The sequence below is a fragment of the Sesamum indicum genome, linkage group LG3 (assembly GCF_000512975.1).
Source record: "Sesamum indicum cultivar Zhongzhi No. 13 linkage group LG3, S_indicum_v1.0, whole genome shotgun sequence".
In the NCBI taxonomy this organism is placed as follows: domain Eukaryota; kingdom Viridiplantae; phylum Streptophyta; class Magnoliopsida; order Lamiales; family Pedaliaceae; genus Sesamum; species Sesamum indicum.
In genome coordinates, this window is record NC_026147.1 from 4,266,894 (window position 1) to 4,285,862 (window position 18,969).

Genomic DNA, 18,969 nt, shown 5'->3' on the forward strand with positions numbered 1-18,969 from the left:
ATCCCACACCAACTTGAGACCTGGTGGTAACAGGATAGAAACAGGTCTGGTGTCAGCCAAAATATCCTGCAAGTACTTACGCTGGGTGATCTGTAGCCCATGAGATAAACGAGCGAGTTCGAGCCCAAGAAAGTACTTAGCCGATCCAAGGTCTTTGATGGTAAATAGACGATCAAGATAGGCCTTAATAAAATCCAGAGCAAAGGTGATGACCCAGTGAGGAGGATGTCGTTGACATAAACCAATAAGGCAATGAGCTCGCTTGAGGTCCGCTTAATAAAGAGATAGTGTTCATGGCATGAATGCTTGAAACCAAAGGCTAGCAACTGATTGGTGAGCTCCAAATTTCACTGCCTGGAGGCCTGTTTGAGTCCATATAGCGATCTCTGTAATTTGCAAACCTGCCCAGCAGGAACGCCAAGGAGGCCTTCAGGGGGATCCATATAAACATCCTCCTCCAGAATACCATGAAGAATGCATTGTTGATATCCAATTGTAACAAGGGTCGTGAATTGGAGGCTGCCAATGTGAGAAAAATCCGTATAGTAGTAGCCTTAGCAACTGGTGAGAATGAATCAAAGTAGTCCACCCCCTCGATCTGATTATAACCATTCACCACCAAACGAACCTTATAGCGGTCAATGGACCTATCTGGATAAAGCTTCAACTTATAGACCCACCGCGAACCAATGGTGCGTTTCCCAGGTGGTAAGTTGCCAAGATCCAAGTTCTATTTGCAGTAAGGGCCTCCAATTCCTTAGACATAGCCTCCACCCAATTCTTGTCCTACAAACCTGCAAATAACTGTTAGGTTCCTATAAAGTAGATAAGTGAGCAATAAATTTAGAGTGTGCATTTACAAGGGCAAAAAACTTAGAGTGTGCAGCGGAGTAGAACGCAAAGATACAGGAAGGAGAGGTGAGGGTACAGTTGCAATCATAATCAAATAGTCGGAAGGCCTAGAATGAGGTTGCTGAGATCTACGAAGTGGAGCAGAGGTAGGAGAGCTTGGCAGTGGATCAAGAGAAGGTGGAGTAGTCGCGGTCAGTGCAGGAGGGGTCGTTGGGTCGCACAAAGGAGTAGCAAGGTCGAAGTCATGAGTAAGAAGCGGTAGGGCTGGGTTCGGATGATGAGGTAAGGTTATAATAAAGGAAGATGTGCTCGTGAAATACGACGTTAGAGGTAAAAAGATCATGAGAGTCAAGATCATAAACTTTGTAAGTTTTTTTTGTTTGACAGTAACCACGAAAGATGCATTTCGTGGCACGTTTGACGAACTTGCTCTTGTGAGGCAGAGTGTTGGTTGCGAAGCATAGACAACCAAAGGTGCGAAGTTGTGTGAGGTCGGGTCTTTTGTTATAGAGGATTTCATATAGATATTTCCAGTCAAGGGTAGAAGTGGGTAGCTTATTGATGAGATATGTGGCTATGAGAATGGCTTCCCTACAGAACTGAGTGGGTAAATGTGATTGGAAGAGGAGAGCCCTAGCGATCTCTAAGCTATATTTATGTTTACGTTTGGCGACCCCATTTGAGGGACATGGGACTTATATTTAAGTAAAAGGGTTCAGGTCACATGACTATAGTCGTCTACGACGGTAAGGAAGCAGTGGCACCCTGTCAGCTACCCCAGGGAGCAAGGTCCCCACAAATATGTGTCTAAGAGCTCAAACACATTAGTGGAGGAAGTGGTACGAGGAGTAAAGAGCAGACGATGCTTCTTAGCCATGGGACATACGTCACAATGATCATTGATTGAAGAAACATTGAATTTAATAAATGGAATGTGTTTGAGTACATTAGACGAAGGATGGCCAAGCCTTCTGTGCCATAACGATGTGTTACCAATCCGAGAGGAGTGACAAGAATTAATCACAAGAGAACTAAAAGACGAAGCGTCTATAAAGTAAAGACTCCCGACCTGATTTCCCACAACAATGGTCCTCTTAGTCCTCGGGTCCTGAAATAGATAACAAGAAGCGTGAAGAAATGACCTCAACAGTTAGTTAAGAGCAGATCTTAGGAACTAAAAGTAGGTTGAATTTGAAGGAAGGCACCAGCAGGACATTAGTGACGGTAAAGTTCTTGTCTAAGGTGATGGTTTCGGAATGGGTAACTGGCTTGGTGGAACCATCCAGAAGGTGTATTTGAGTAGGATGTTAAGGAGGAGTTAAATTTCAAGGGGACAAGAGTTATTGCACATATGATTTGTCGCCCCCCTATCTACAATCCAGGAATTTAAACAGTCAGCTCCAGAAATCATAAGGGCAGTATCTATACCTGCAAATTCATCTATGTGACCTCCCAAATCTGGCCCCCCAGATTAAATGCGAGTTCACATGAGGTGAAGTAGCTCCTGCAAGAATTCCTCCTTAGCATCAGGTCGGAACTGTGTCTCCTTTCAGGTCGCTACTTCCACAGCCAACCCACGCACGACACTTGTACCTCGATTGCGTTTATCCATTAGCTCCTTATACCATTTGGGTGTCCCATGAAGTTTAAAGCATGTCCGTGCTATGTCCTGTTCTGTCATAGTGCAAGTAGTGTTGGGTGCGTTTGTTTGGAATATACCACCTCTTGTCAGGTCGCAAGCCTCCTATAACATTCATGGTCGTGTTCTCATCACTATCTACGAGCTTCATCTGAACACATTTTTGTTTTTCCACGCTTTGGATCATCGAGTATGATTTGTTTATGGAGGGCACAGGATCCATGACAAGCAACTGATGTCTCAACCCATCAAACACCTCATTGAGCCCTATAAGGAACTGCATGAGTTAAGTAAAGGCTGCTGCTTCAGCCACTCCGCCCCAAGCACTACAGGTGCACCCATTGCCAGTGCACTGCGACATCGGCTTCAATTGCCCCATTTCATCCCACAGGCATTTCATATTGGTGACATATGTAGATATGGATGAGGTTACTTATGTCATAGAGCACATCTATCATTGTAGTTGATACAACTGTGGGCCATTACACTCGCCGTATTACTGCTCGAGATCTAGCCACAAGCTCCTAGAGAATTTGCTGTACATAAAAGCCTCCACAATATCCTAAGATATGGAGTTGAGGATCCATGTAGTCACCATGTTGTCCACTCTAATCCACTGTTCAAAATGTGGGTCATCGGTACTTGGTTTGGCAGAAGTGCAGTCCATAAAACCCAGCTTCATCTTGCACACAGAGCCTGCTTGACGCTGAAGCTCCAATTCAGGTAGTTATTGCCAGTCAGCGGTACATACCAAAACCATCCCAGGATGGTCAGAACAATGAAGCTGCAACCGCTCGGATAATGGGGTTCCCCCGCATCTCTGCCATCGCGAACAGGTCCGCCATTAAGGTACAGCGTGAGAAGAACTCTGAAGTGTATGCAGAGACCTTCAAATGAAGGCTCTGATACCATGTCGAATAATCCGATAAATACAAAATAGACTGGCCATAGTAGACTATTAGGTGTAAAAGTGTATCAATATTTACATAAAGATAAAAAATAATGTACACCATTGATGGATATATATACACCAAGCAAGAGAGAGAAAATAACCACCCCTAACAAACTATCTATGTGGATAACAATCTAACAAACTACTGACAAACAAAAATTATAAATGTAGAGGAATTATGCTCCCACTCAAAATTTCTCTCTATAAGAAAAAAATTAGGGGCGCGCTTCCATGAGCTCGAAGAGAAATACCTCATCATCGTTGTTGTCATCCTCATCATCTGATTTCCATTACCGTTCACTTTTTCTCAATTGTCAAACCAACAGAAGATCACTGGTTGTCTTGCTTGAGCAACTAATACAGCAGAAACAGAACAACATCTCACCTACCCCCACGCGCACAGTAACAGAAAACAAATGTCTTCCTCTTCTCTGCAAACTCCGACCGGTGACTTGGGTGATGGGGAGGGAGGTCCAGCCCATGATGGGACAGTCATGGAAGGTGGTGTTCGACGGCAGGGAGATGTTGGCGATGAGATTCCGGCTGAAAAACAAACTTCGCACAAAGAAGATGAAGACTCGATTTTTCAAACGAGAGGGACTATCGTCGGTTCTTCGTCAGCTGATGCACGGCTCAGATTCATGGAGGCTAGAGACATTGATTCCAAGGTGGACTTCGACTTGCAAACAGAGTGGTGGACGGAGACAAGTACTCCATGGCTGCACTAAACAATCTAAAAACCCGATGGGAATCCAAGTTTGGGCGTGGTGAAATGAAGCGGCAACAGGCGGCGCCGGAGATTCGTAAGGCATAGCGCTGTTTACTAATGGCGACTACTAAACTTCTGGCCAAAAAATGTACTGAGCAGGGGCCACCGGCGGCGAGGGAAGGAACTGTGTAGAATTTTTCTGCTAGTGCGTCTTTCTCGTTGGAAAATTTGCAGAGTCCGGCAAATGTGCAGAATCCGACAATGAATGTCCAAATTGCGGTGACGCCCGGCTAGACTCCGACAGTGACTGAAATTGCACAGACAACTCCTTTAAACGCGACGGTGAGCTCTATTTTGGGAAAAAAAAGTTGATCAAAAACTCTTGCAAGACTAAGGGTACCTAATTCTCACATCGGACTTTTCATGGGCAATATCCCATTGCATGCATGTCCTGATGAAACCATGCTTGATGATAAAATCGCACGTACATTTAATAATTGATCACGAAAAACTTTATCGTATGTGGCTCCTACTATTCAAAATGGCGAGGTAATTGTACGTCCTACGATAGAAACTGTCTGGGATGGGTCTAGAAGATGGAAAACGATGGCAGTTGGATATTTTCTTGGAAAAAAACCATATTTCCACCACCTAAAAGAGTATGTCTCATTAATATGGCCAGCACTTCGAGAGGTTACTGCCACAGCTAACGGATTCTTCTTCTTCCAGTTCAAAATAATTAATGATATGCAGGAAGTTATTGAGGGATGACCATGGCTTTTTCAGGGTCAACCGGTTGTTTTACAGAAATGGGAGCTAGGGATGGCAATGAAAAAATTGAAGCACACCCAAGTACTCATATGGATTAAGCTACGCCACCTTCCTGTGGAATTATGGACAATGGAATGACTAAGTACAGTGGCAAGCGGAGTCGGAAAACTCTTGTATTCGGACGCCATCATAAGGGCATGCACGAGGCTGGACTTTGCTCGTGTACGGGTCATGCTTGACATCAGTTCAAAATTACCGATGCATATTATTATTCTGACCTCAAATGATGATGGAGGAGAATCACCATACAAAGTAGATGTTGAATACGAATGGGTACCCCTGAAGTGCACAGGGTGTATGAGCCTGCGGCATTTTGCAAAGAATTGCATGTTGAGTAACCCGACAAAACCTACTAAACTACTGGTGTCTGTCTATGTGCCAAAGATAACGATTAGTGGGCCTCCTAAGATGGTGTGGGAGAAGGAAGGTATCACTCAATCAGTAGCGGACAATGGTAAACCTACGATCAAACAAAAGCCACGAGAAGAAGAGCCTAGATCGCCATCTCCGTGCTCTGATGAACCCGAAGCACCAAGAAGGGACGAGCAACGAAAGGATAAGAGTAAGGATATTTTCCTATATAACACATTTGATGCATTGAATCTCCTTGATGATAATGCAGATAAGCATACCGGGGGTCTTAAGTCAATACATCCCCACCTCAGTTGACCCATGTTGAACGCAGCTGTCTGGAACGTGTGTGGCCTGAACAAAAGGGACCACCAACTAGCAGTGAAAGATCTTGTTGCTGGGTTCAGGTTACATTTCCTTGGTCTCCTTGAAACTCGTGTTAGATTGAATAATATTTCTCAAATTCAATTATTTCTGTTACCGCATTGAAAATGGTTTGTGGACTATATGTCAACTGGTAACCATATTTGGATCGCTTGGGATGAGAACTTTGTTCATGTTGATGTCATTGAATTGGGGGCACAATTTATCCACTGTAATGTCACTATTCGAGTACTTCATGAGTCTGTTGCTATGACTGTTATTTATGGGGCCACTGAGGTAGCTGACAGACGTGATTTATGGACCATGTTGGGGACGTTGGCCATCCAATGTGTGTATACTCTGTGGCTTGTTGGGGGTGATTTTAATGCGCTTCAGGACCTCAGTGAGGTCTGTGGTGCCTCAGGGGACATTCGAGTGGCAATGGAAGAATTTAATTCATCTATCAAGGGGGCAGGACTTCTTCCTTTGCCCATACAAGGAGAATGGTTCACGTGGCACAATTGTAGTGCGAGCCTGAGGAACCTATGGAAACGACTGGATCGGATGCTCATTAATGACACATGGATCGCACGGTTCCCAACATCAGCTTATATGAGCCTTACCCCGCGTACCTCAGATCACTCGCCAATGGTGTTGTGTGGGGACAAACAGCAACAATTGAGAGGTATATTCCGTTTTGACAATTATGTTACTATTTCAACAAAATTTATTCCTAGCGTGCAGAACATTTGGCAACATTTGACAATTACCACGTACCAATGTATGCAGTTACCCAAAAGCTAAAAGCTCTGAAACCGGTTTTCCATAACAGAGAAGGAATAAAGGGGATTTATCACATAATGTACAGCTGGCTAAGGGATTTCTGGAGGCGGCCTAATTATTGATTAGTGCGAACCGGCAGGAGGAGTTGTTCATTTACTTGGAGCATTGTCGATTAGTTTTGACCAAAGCGACAAAGCTTGAACAAATCATGCTATGTTAGAGAGCTAAGATGGAATGGATGAAAGGAGGCGATCAGTACTCCAGGGTTTTCTTCCGTAAGATTGCCCAACGGAGGACTATGAAGAGAATTCAGCAAATCAATGATGAACATGGAGTTACTCATTCGACTCAGGAAGCAGTCACTAATGAATTTGTCTCCTTTTACACAACCTGCTAGGAGGAGAAATGAGACGTAGCTTTATTGATATTCGGTTCCTCATACCATGGGCCAGACATTTACTAACAGAAGATGAAATCACTGCTATCCTTCGGCCTTTCACTCACTTGGAGGTTAAACAGACAGTGCTTGATATAGCTAAAGATAAGACACTGGGTCCAGATGGATATTCATTTGGTTTCTTTAAGGCAGCATGGCCAATTGTGGGTGGGGAAGTAACGAGGGTGGTTTTGGATTTCTTCACAACTGGGAGGCTATTCAAATAAATCAACACCACATTACTGGCGCTTATTCCGAAAGTACATTCCCCAATGACAGTTAGTGATTTTCGGCCTATCTCCTGTTGCAATGTTCTCTATAAGATTATTGCTAAACTTCTTGTCCAAAGATTAAGTGTGGTGCTGGACAAGATCATTAGTCATTGCCAAGCAGTCTTTGTTCCTGGTAGAAGCATTAGTGATAATATCATTCTAGCACAGGAGCTTTTCTCGGAATATAAATAGGCCCGACTCCCTCCTTGATGCGCGCTAAAAGTGGATATTAGAAAAGCCTACGATACGATCGAATGGGACTTTCTATTAGCCGTTCTGGAGTTATTTGGATTCCCACCCATATTCATCAGATGGATTGAGGAATTTGTTACCACCCCTTCGTTTTCAGTTGGCCTAAATGGGAAACCACATGGGTTCTTTTCGAGCGCAAGAGGACTGAGACAGAGAGATCCTCTATCACCGTACTTATTTTTCCTTGTGATGGAGGTCTTACATTTGGGCTTGTAGATGATTGAGCAAGATGGATACTTCACTTTCCATTGGAAATGTGAAGCGGCACGCATTTTCCAGCTTGGGTTTGCAGATGATCTCTTGCTGTTTTGTAGGGCTAATATGGACTCGATTGGTGTTCTGAAAAAGGGCCTGGATCGCTTTGCCAGTTGGTCGGGGATGAATCTTAATATTCAGAAGAGTCATATTATTAATTTACGATCAGCACAAGGATTGCGGGAAGACATGATGACTTTCCTTGGATTTCAGGAGGGCCATCTACCGATGAGATACTTTGGCCTTACTCTCTTGTCCAGTAGACTATCTATTACGTATTGTCAGCCTTTATTATTGAAAATCGATCGACTTATAGCTGGTTGGGAGGGGCTCTCACTGTCATATACGGGTAGGGTGCAAATTATTAAATCTTTGCTCACCTCACTTAGTGTTTACTAGGCATCTGCATTTATATTGCCTAAGAAAATTACAAAAGAAATCGAGAAGAGACTTCAAGCATTTCTGTGGAAAGGCTCGAGTAATAGTGGATATGCCAAAGTGGCTTGGACAGAGGTGTGCCGACCGATGGAGGAAGGGGGGCAAGGACTTAGGGATATTGCTACTTTGAATCGGGCACTTATGACCAACAAACTATGCGAACTAATAAAGTGTGAGAGGACATCGATATAGGTGGACTGCCTTTATTATGGCCGCTTACTTAACACCTCCATTTGCACAGTTCGTGATGATAGAGGTCGTGGGTATGGAGGAAACTTTTACGCCTCCGACCTTTTCTTTTACCGATGGTTTACTACCACATTGGGGATGAACATGGATTTTATTTATGGCAGGACCCATGACATCCTCTCGGACCACTCATTGACAGATTCCCGTGCGTGCCGTTATTATTGGGAGTGATTTTTCGACCAAGCTCAGCGCTGTCATAGATGAGGGTATTTGGCAATGGCCTCCTTTCACAGATTCTGGAAGCCTAGAGATCTTACACACATTGCTTCACATCTATGGAGGCGAGGATCGTATCATCTGGCAATTTCAGAGTGGAAAACCTTCGACACTGGCCCTTATCCTATTATTTGATCCACCAAGGCCGAAAGTAGGATGGGCTTCACTACTTTCGGGCTCCTATAAGATCCCACGTCACACGTTTATCTTATGGATGGCAATTTTGGGCAAACTGCCAACAACGGATAAAGCATGGCTTTCTCACCCTGGCGATTGTGTTTTGTGTGATGTGGGTGCGACAGAGACCCATAGTCACATTTTCTTTCAATGCTAATTTAGCAGACAATGTCTTTCTGAGGTTCGCAGATTGGTGCATTTTTTATGGCCCAACAGAGATTGGACAACTGATATGGAATGGGCATCACGAAAATGGAGGGGAAAACACATTGTTAACCTTGCTTATCGAGCTTTACTAGCCTCATGTGTTTATCTCATATGAAGAGCAAGGAACTTGAGGAGATTTGAGTATGAAGAGAGGACTCCCGCCACGTTGGCATCCTTGATTACGGAAGATGTCAAACAGCGCATCCTTATTATTAACCTAGCCACGTCTGTTAGTACATGTGCCTTATTTAAATTATGACGTATCCCTTGACCTATCGAGGGAGAAATCAACTAAAGAACTCTGTTGTACTATTATTTGCTTTTATTAATGAAAATTACATTTACCCAAAAAAAAAATTGTAAATGTAACAAGAAGAAAAACGACAAATAGCTCGTTGGCTAGAGGTCGCTGATGAGATAGCTGGTTGGAGGTCGCTGGTCAGGGGCAGCTCGCTATGTACAATCTAAGGTCTCTACAAATATAAGGTACCTCCATGATGGAACACAATATTGAGAGAATTAATACATTATTTTATAAATAAAGAATAATAATAAAGTGATATCTATCCTTAAGTACACAAACTTAAAAAGAAAAAAAATGTAATAAAACTCGTGCAGATCTCATCCGTGACATGTTGAAACAAAAATCATAAAAGATACGAAATGAATAATAGGAAAATCAAATATTGAATTAACTAAAAGGGGAAGAAAATAATTAATTATACAAAAAGTTGTCAATAAAAGTTTTAATAATGAAGAAAGATGAATGAGGTCATATGGCAAATAAATTAACATCCGAAAGTTAAATCCTTTTCAAAAATTCTTTTCTGTTGGGAGTTGATTTTATTTATGTTTTTAAATTTAGTTTTAGATCTTATAATTATTAAAAACAAAAAAACTATAAGAACTTAAACCAGATGTAGCTATATAGAAAATCATAGAAAAGACTACAATCTAAAAAGTATTATTGTAAAATTAAAACTGTTTTTAATAAAAAATTAAGTAACCATTTGAAAATGTAGTAAAACAAGACCGTTTCGAAATTCACTCCAAATAAGTTCTGTGCTCTAGAAATCGTTCCAAAGATATATTTATATAAAAAAAAAATCGTTCTAAAACCTGTCCCAAATTCCGTCTTCTGTAGTAGTGAGACTTTGAATGGGTTTCTGCACCCATTACAAATATTAGTTAAATTAAATTTGCAGGGGTGACGAAATTTGAAATTTTATGTTTATATGTTATTATCTTTTATTACAATACCCATTACGAGTTTTATTTTTTAAAAGTTTACTTTTACTAATTTTTAACCAATTGAATTATTTTAATTTTAAATTAATTTATTTCTAAATTTTATTCGACAGTTAAAATATCATATTATAATACATTATATCAATTTTGATTTATAACTTTTTAAAGTTCTATAAATTCAAATGATAGATAAATTGAACTGCAATAAAATATTAAAAACACAATTAACAACTATTTATATTAATTAAAAAATAGTATGAAAATACAAATTTAAAAAAAAATAATAATAAAAGCCTAATCTAAACCAGCCTCTTTGTCCTGCTCCTTATCATTTCCTAGCAAAGATTTTGAAAACTCTAAACATCTCATCCTCCGTAAAGTCCCAACAGTGCTTAAGTTGAGAAAGAGAAATAAAAAATTATTATTAGAAATCAATAATCACAATCTGAATCACAATCAGACAAATTAGGTAATTGATTATGGTCTATATATACTTTTTTCTTTATATCAAATTAACTCAAATATACTTTTCTATAAATAACCTTTAAATACGAAATAGATGAAAAAAATAAATCTCATGAATGTTAATAAACTAATTTGTTAAACACAGTAAACAATATTTAATATAATAACGCATAATAAAAAAAATAGACAAAAGTGATGAATCAACGGAGCAATTGTTGTTGTCGTCCAATTAGCTGCAGCACATATAACGCATAATAAAAAATAGACAAAGGTGAATGATAAATTCTAAAAAAAGTTTGGGCATTTGATTGAGCTACTCTTCTTACATAAATTGTAAAAGTGAAGTAGTATTATTGAGTAACACTGACTAGTTTTTTATCTACATAAAGTTGGAGGGTCTCATTTCCGAAGCTTTGTTGTTCCTCCAATATTTGCTTTGCCGAATTGACGCAAGAATCGCTGCATTTCAAGAGATGAATTGAGAGGAGCGTGGGTATATCTCCAATACCCCAAGGGATCTCCTCCAAGCAAAACATATTATAAAGATGAAGTCTCTCAAGATTGGGGAAGTGTATACTATCTGCTCTCCACTTTACTAGGTCACTTTCCCATATGCGTAGAACTTTCAATTGAGGAAATTGCCCTTCAACTGGACTCCACTCAGGCCCCTTGAATGCATTACAGTTCAATGTAAGCTTTTCAAGATTGGGCAAAATAGAACCAAAGACCGTCATCTTCTCCCAAGGAATACAACAATTTGACAAACTCAATTTCTTGAGTGAAGTGGGGAAGCTGATGTTTGCCAATAGCGACACATTTTCCTCTAAAAGATAAAGTGATTCAAGTTTCTGTAGGCGAGCAAGATTTTCTAGACCACCGCTGCCTTTTTTAAGGTGAACAATTCCCAGTTTCTTAAGATTTGGAACTCTATCAAGGACATCAATTGTACACCTGAAATTTTGTAAAGCAGCAAGCGTCTGTAGGTTCTCCATGATCATTGAATCTTGGGTCACTACTGGGTGAGGTAAAACAACATTTCTGCGTCCAATTAGATGCCTAAGTTGTGGCATATCCCAGATTTCAGACGGGAGATTTACTCCGAAGAAAAGATGCAAAGTTAAAGTTTGTAGGTTCCACAGCAAAGATATTGTAGACAGAGATTCAAATTTCAACTGCTTAATACAGCTCATCTTAAGGTAGCACAATTTAGTGGGATGCAGAAAATCCATATCATCCATACAGGCTTTCACCCTCAATAATCTCAATCTAACCAGATTCGGATACATAATCCGACAGTCGTCGCACACTGAAAGGCTTGCAAGTGATGTCGATTGTGAGGTAACCTGAACTTCAGGAAGATCCATCCTTTGATCTTCATCGAGCTGAGAACCACATAGGAAACACTGGGGCTCAAAGACACTAATACATTGTGCTTTTGGGACACAAATCAAACATTCTTTTTGAAACTGTCTCAAGCATAGGTCCCTTAGAAGATCATGAATGCTGCATGTTTTAGCTTTCTTCCCTTCATAATTCCATCTTCGAACCAAAATCAGATTCCTGTCAATAAAGTTTCTCAAATATTCCTCTGCAACCTCTTCCAAGGTTTTAGCTCTCGATGGTTTCAAAAATCCTTCGGCAACCCATAATTTTATTAGCTTGGAGGCTTCAATCTCGTCATCTTCAGGAAACATCCGCATATAGAGAAAACATGGTTTAAGATGAATTGGTAAGTTATCGTAACTCAAAGACAATATTTTTAAACAACGGTCACTGTATTCTAAGTTAGAAAATGAGTTTATACTTTTGGCTACCGACTCCCAGTGCTCTAGTGTCCTGTTGGAATTTGCAAGCAATCCACCAATCACAACAACTGCTAAAGGAAGTCCATTGCACTTCTTTGCAATAGTCTTACCAATTTCTTCCAATTCTGGATATGGACAATTGTCTTCTCCAAAGGCTTTTCGACAAAGCAAATTCCAACTTTTATCCTCATTTAGAAAATCCATCACATAAGGGTTGTGAGAACCTAAAGAAATTGCGACATTTGAAATCCTAGTGGTCACCAATATTCGACTTCCATTCCTATTATTTGGGAAAAACAACCTTAAATTATCCCAAGCACTGATACTCCACATATCATCCATGACAATCAAATATCTTCTACCAAATAAACTTTGATGCAATCTTTGTCCTAATTCAGCCAAAGTTTCACTACTTTCTTGGTCTTTTCCATCATTAAGAAGGCGCACAAGAATTTCCCGAGCTTTATATTCTTGAGATATTGTAAACCAAATACGTTTATCAAAGTGGTGCACAACATATGGATTGTCAAAAGTATTTTTAGCTAGAGTAGTCTTACCAATACCTCCCATCCCAGTTATTGGGATGATATTGAGATCAGGTTCATTTCTAGTGAGCTCGTCCATGACTCGAAACAAGTGCTCATCGAATCCGACCATGGTACTACTCTTGCCACTGGAAGTAAATGCTGTGGATGAATTATCAGGCACAGAAACTACCATTTGCTGTTTTGAGACATCGGTGCAATCCTCTTGGATGATCCTCAACTCGTTCATGATGGAGTCAATCTTTTGGATTACTTTGTGTATATCTATATAGAAAGATGAGAGGGCGGCCACATCCTGACTTTTATCCCCAGATCCATGACCAAGTTGATATACGACATGTAAGTCAATGACATCTTCTGCTTCATGAGCAAGAATCGAGATCTGTCTTGCCAGATCTTCCATTTCTTGGCTTATTCTCCCAGAATCAACTTCAAGAAATTCCAGCAAGAACTGAACTTTTTGGTGCAGGGTTTGAACTTGGTTCCAGTCTAGATGAAGGCGAGTCCGGCGAGCAGGATGCTGAAGATTCTCCATGACATGCGAAAGAGAAAGAAGAGAGGCATAAGCTGCGACTGCCATTCTGATCTTTGTTGCAATTGCTCTACGAGTTGAGCAACAGGAGCAAAGAGATTACAGACAATGTGAATGATTATGGTTTGTGGAAGCCAGCTAGCAACTTGGCCCTGATTAGGTGAGTGTGAAACCACGAAGAAGTTAATAATTACTTTTTACATGATTTTGCGTATTTATTTGAACTAGTTAACTTAAGAATGATAATTTACTTTATTTGTAATTAAATTGTACATTTATCCAATCAAGAAAAAATTAACATAATTTAAGATGAAAAAAATGGAAAAAAAAAAAGCCTCGTGCTATATAATATAAGGGCAATTGTGTTCAAATATTTAATTCACTACAAAAAATTAAATTATTTTCTATACTATAAATTACTACGCCTTATAAGTTATGACAAATTTAATGCTATCTACAACAGTCAAACAAAATAGATGCGAAAATTTAAGTTTGTTATAGTTCTTAGTTGTGGTTAATGTTTTAGCATCTCTTGTTGAAAATATCATCTGATCATAGCTATTGCACTATCTTGATTAATTAGTATTCACCATATTTTTTACTTTATAGCCATGGTAATTACTCATAATAAAAAAATACTTCTTTTGAAGTAATTATATATTTATATATATCATACAATTATTATTGTGACGCCCCAAAAATTATAAAACCTAATTATAGGATTAATTGATAATTTTTTATGAAACTTAATAATTAATAAATAAATTATAGGTCATAATTGAAATATAATAAAATTTGAATGAATTATCTTAAAATTCGTTATAATATTTTAGGACAACTTATATTAATTAAGAAAATTCAAAAAAGATGTAATGAAGAGTGGGAGGTGGGCCCTCAACTCCCACCGCCTCAACTCTCTTCAGTCTTTTTCTTTCTTCTCTATACACACACACATACACAACTCACATCGCACAACACACAACACACACAATATACACACAATCGAAAAATTGCAATTCTCTCTGGCGAAAAAAAAGAAGACACAGAGGTATGGAAATTGCATTTTTAATATATTAATTTGTATAATTATAATATTTAATTAGTTTGATTATTAAATATTGTATATATTTAGCAATATACAGTAAAACCTCTATAAATCAATAATTTTGGAACCATGAAATTTTTTTAATTTAGAGAGATATTAATTTATCGATAAATTAATATTTTATTAATTAAAAAAGAGACTTTTTAAATTCAGCAAATTTAGTACATATGTATTGAAAAAAAATGAATTCATATATGTTTCATGCATCAATCAATTCTTTGTAACTAATTAAATATTATTCATATATAATATCAATTCATTGTATATAATTAACTATTATATTCATGGACGGATGTTCAGTTCATTGGAATTATTTAAATATACATGTTTACATTAATTAGTTGCACTTAAATAACTATTCAATTAAATAAAATATATTCATGCATGATGAATGAAACATAACACCCAATCATGTCTTCTCATCTAAAAGGCATAGAAAAATCATCCATAAATGGTCAAATGCGTAAAGCATTATAGACTTATATTTTAGCAAATTACCATAATATTTATAATTGTAATATTCATGAATTATTAATTTAGAGTTTTAATGGGACCTAATATTTATAAAAGAATTTTTCGAAAAATTATTATTTTATTATCTTATCGAATTTGATGATTTTTTACAAAGGCCCAAATCGGGACCGAAAGATTTTATTATTTTAGAGAGTTTATTAATATATAGAGTATTAATTTATAGAGATTTTACTTTACTATTTAATTAGAATATTTTACGAGTTTGACTATTTAAAATAGTGTCATTGCATATCAAATAGGATATAAAAAGGATATTGTTGGTTCATTAAATTATTAAATTTGTCAGATTTAAATATTACTATTATTAATTTGTACAATTCCATCAAAATTATTAACTAAATCACAATTTTACGTATTGTTGTTTAATTAAATTATATAGTAGCGAGAAATTGATAAAAAATTTAGAAAAATGTTATTAAAAAAGAAAAATAAGATTTTTAATAATAACTTAATTTACGAATGTTATTAAAAACAAAAATTATAAATATATATAGAGTTTGGTTAAATGAATCGCTACGCACGTATTTTTATGGTTTGAGCAAAGAAATTACAGACTGATTATGGTTTGTGCAAGCCACCTAGCAATATGGCCCGGATTAGGTGAGTGGGAAACGACGAAAAAGTCAGAAGATTCCCTCAAAACGGATCCGATTAATAAGGGAAAAGTATTATTTTAATCCGCTAAATATGTTTAATTTTAATTTTAGTTCGATAATTATATCTATTTTTATTTAGGTACAGTAACTTACGAAATTGCTTACTTTTAGTCATCTGGCAGATTTTCGAATAATTTTACTCCTATGAGTGCATATGGACTAAAACTGTCTTTCAAAAGTCCATAGGGGTAAAATTGTCCGAAAATCTACTAGAGGACTAAAAGTAAGCAATTTCGTAAGTTACAAGACTTAAACAAAAATGAACATAGTTATCGAACTAAAATTAAAAAGACATACTTAGCAGACTAAACTAAAACTTTTCCCGATTAATAATGTTCTTATCAAATTAATAATTACTTTTTACATGATTTTGTGTATTTGTTGTACTAATTCGTTATTATTTGAACTACTTAACTTAATAATGATATGTTACTTTATTGTAATTAAAACGTACATTTATCCAATCAAGAAAAATTAACATAATTTAAGATGAAAAAATGTAAAAACAAAAAAAAAAAAAACTTCGTACTATATAATATAAGGGCAATTGTGTTCAAATATTTAATTCACTACAAAAAATTGAATTATTTTCTACATTATAAATTACTACGCCTTACAAGCATGATAAATTAATACTATCTACAACAGTCGAAAGAAATCAATGCGAAAACTTAAGTTTGACCATGCATGGTTAATCAACATCAAACATAAATTTCGTTATGGTTAAAACATTTACTATAGTTCTTAGTTGTGGTTAATGTTTTAGCATCTCTTGTTGAAAATATCAGCTGATCATATCCATTGCACAATCTTGACTAATTAGTATTCCTAAGGATAATTATGTAAAATAATTTACTTTTATTCCATACTAATTACTTCTGATTATTTGTTATTTACTCTCATTAACTACTTTAATTTCACATTATTCATATTTACTCATTACTTTCTTGTCACATTATACTTATTTACTCATATTAATATGTTTTGCTATTATATTGGTAATATGATAAACCTAAATAAATAAATATCCTTACGATATATCACAAAATAACTAAAAAATTCATGAAAATTGAAAGGATTAATACATTGAGACTAAAATTATTTTATAGTAAAATTATTTTTTTAGTAAGATAGACTAAAATATAATTTAAACATTTGAGATGTAATCTTTTACATTCATCCATAATATAATAGAACACAATATCAGTGTACAAGATTTAATATTTTCAACACTACACCAGAGGAATTGCTCTTTGTTAAAAAAATAAAATAAAATATATCACAACGCTTAAATGTTACGTGGGCACTAAACCATAGATAAAAATTGTCTGCACTATTATAAAAATGTCGTGGGAAAAAATATTCCAAAGCTTTTATATTACATATTATATTGTTATTTGTAGAGTTACCAATAAAAGTGCAATAGATATTGTAAAAATAGTTATTAACAGAGATATAAGAATAATCGACTTGGCACATATTAATTTAGTTTATCAAACATCTAAGGTAAATATTAAACGTTTGTTAGTTTACGTTATAAAACTTACCTAGGGACAAAATATTTACCATATTTAGCCACGATCAAAATATTTGTCATGATTTTAAACTATGATTAATGTTTTAGCCTCACTTACTGAAACCACTGGTAACGGTCATTGTATAATTGTAAATAATTGTATATAATGTTTTAACCATGACAAAAATTTATGTTTCTTTTAGCAACGTCAACTGAACTTTTTATAATAATTAATGATATTGTATGAATTATATTTCGTTTTGTTGAATTATGGTGAAAAGATATTAATGTTGTGCATATAATAGTATTGCCTTCATAACAAGTCAAATTTATTTATTTTTGGAGTAGGAAGAATTGTGGTCGAGTTTTAGCATAAATACTTTTTGTTGGAGGGGTCAAATAAAGAATAATGATAAAGTGACATGATAATGGAAAATCAAATTTGAATTAACTAAAGGGGGAAGAAAATAATTAATTATACAAAAAGTTTTCAATAAAAGTTATAATAATGAAGAAAGATCAATGAGGTCATGTAGCAAATAAATTAGCATTCAAAAGTTAAATCCTTTTCAAAAAATTCTTTTCTGTTGGGAGTTGATTTTGTTTATGTTTTTAAATTTAGTTTTAGATCTTCTAATTATTAAAAAAATATATATATATATATAAAAACTTAAACGAGATGTAGCTATATAGAAAATCATAGAAAAGACTAAAATATAAAAATTATTATTGTAAAATTAAAACTGTTTTTAAAACAAGATTAAGTAACTATTTGAAAATGTAGTAAAATAAGACTGTTCCAAAATTCGCTCTAAGTTCTGTATTCTAGAAATCACTCCAAAGATTAAAAAAAAAAAAAATCATTCCAAAACCCGTCCCAAATTCTGTCTTTGTTTATAATGAGAGCTTGAATGGGTTTCCGCACCTGTTACAAATTTTATTTAATGTACAAATATTAGTTAAATTAAATTTGCATGGGTGGCGAAATTTGAAACAATTTTATGTTTATATGTTATTATCTTTTGTTACAATACCCGTTGCATGTTTTATTTTTTTAAAGTTTACTTTTACTAATTTTTAATCAATTGAATTTTTTTAATTTTAAATTAATTTATTTCTAAATTTTAGTCAACAGTTATAATATCATATTATAAGAAATTATATCAATTTTGATTTATAACTTTTTAAAGTACTATAAATTCAAATGGTAGCACTATAAGAAAACAGGGTATCAGAGACCAAAATTTAGAGACGGAACAAAATCCGTCTTTATCAGAGACGGATTTAGAGACGGAACTCTTTTTTATGATAAATTATTAATAATTTTTATTTTCCAATCTGAATTTTTCTCTCCTTTCATCATTTATTTTAGTTGGAGAGAGATTTTTCTCTTTTTTTTTTTTCTCGGTGAATAGGGTTTTTGCAAATGAGATGGAAAAAGAAGCGCGAGAAGAGGAAAATAATCTACAAAACATAGAAGGCAAAAATGTGACTTCACCACCCTCAAAATTTTTAACATACTTTCAAATATTCTTTATAAAAAAAAAAATTAATCAAGGGTAATGTTGTAATTCCACTCTT

The 18,969-nt window shown here is 36.0% G+C and overlaps 1 protein-coding gene across 1 annotated transcript; it reads right to left on the reverse strand.

Annotated features, from left to right (window-relative positions):
- On the reverse strand, positions 10,979 to 13,744 carry LOC105157222 (putative late blight resistance protein homolog R1A-10). The gene has a single exon (XM_011073566.2). The coding sequence runs from the start codon at positions 13,623 to 13,625 to the stop codon at positions 11,046 to 11,048; it is 2,580 nt and encodes an 859-aa protein (XP_011071868.1). The 5' UTR covers positions 13,626 to 13,744; the 3' UTR covers positions 10,979 to 11,045.

What these genes read in the sequence shown, in the direction of transcription:
- LOC105157222 (XM_011073566.2), bottom strand. Translation starts at nt 13,625, where the DNA reads ATGGCAGTCGCAGCTTATGCCTCTCTTCTTTCTCTTTCGCATGTCATG.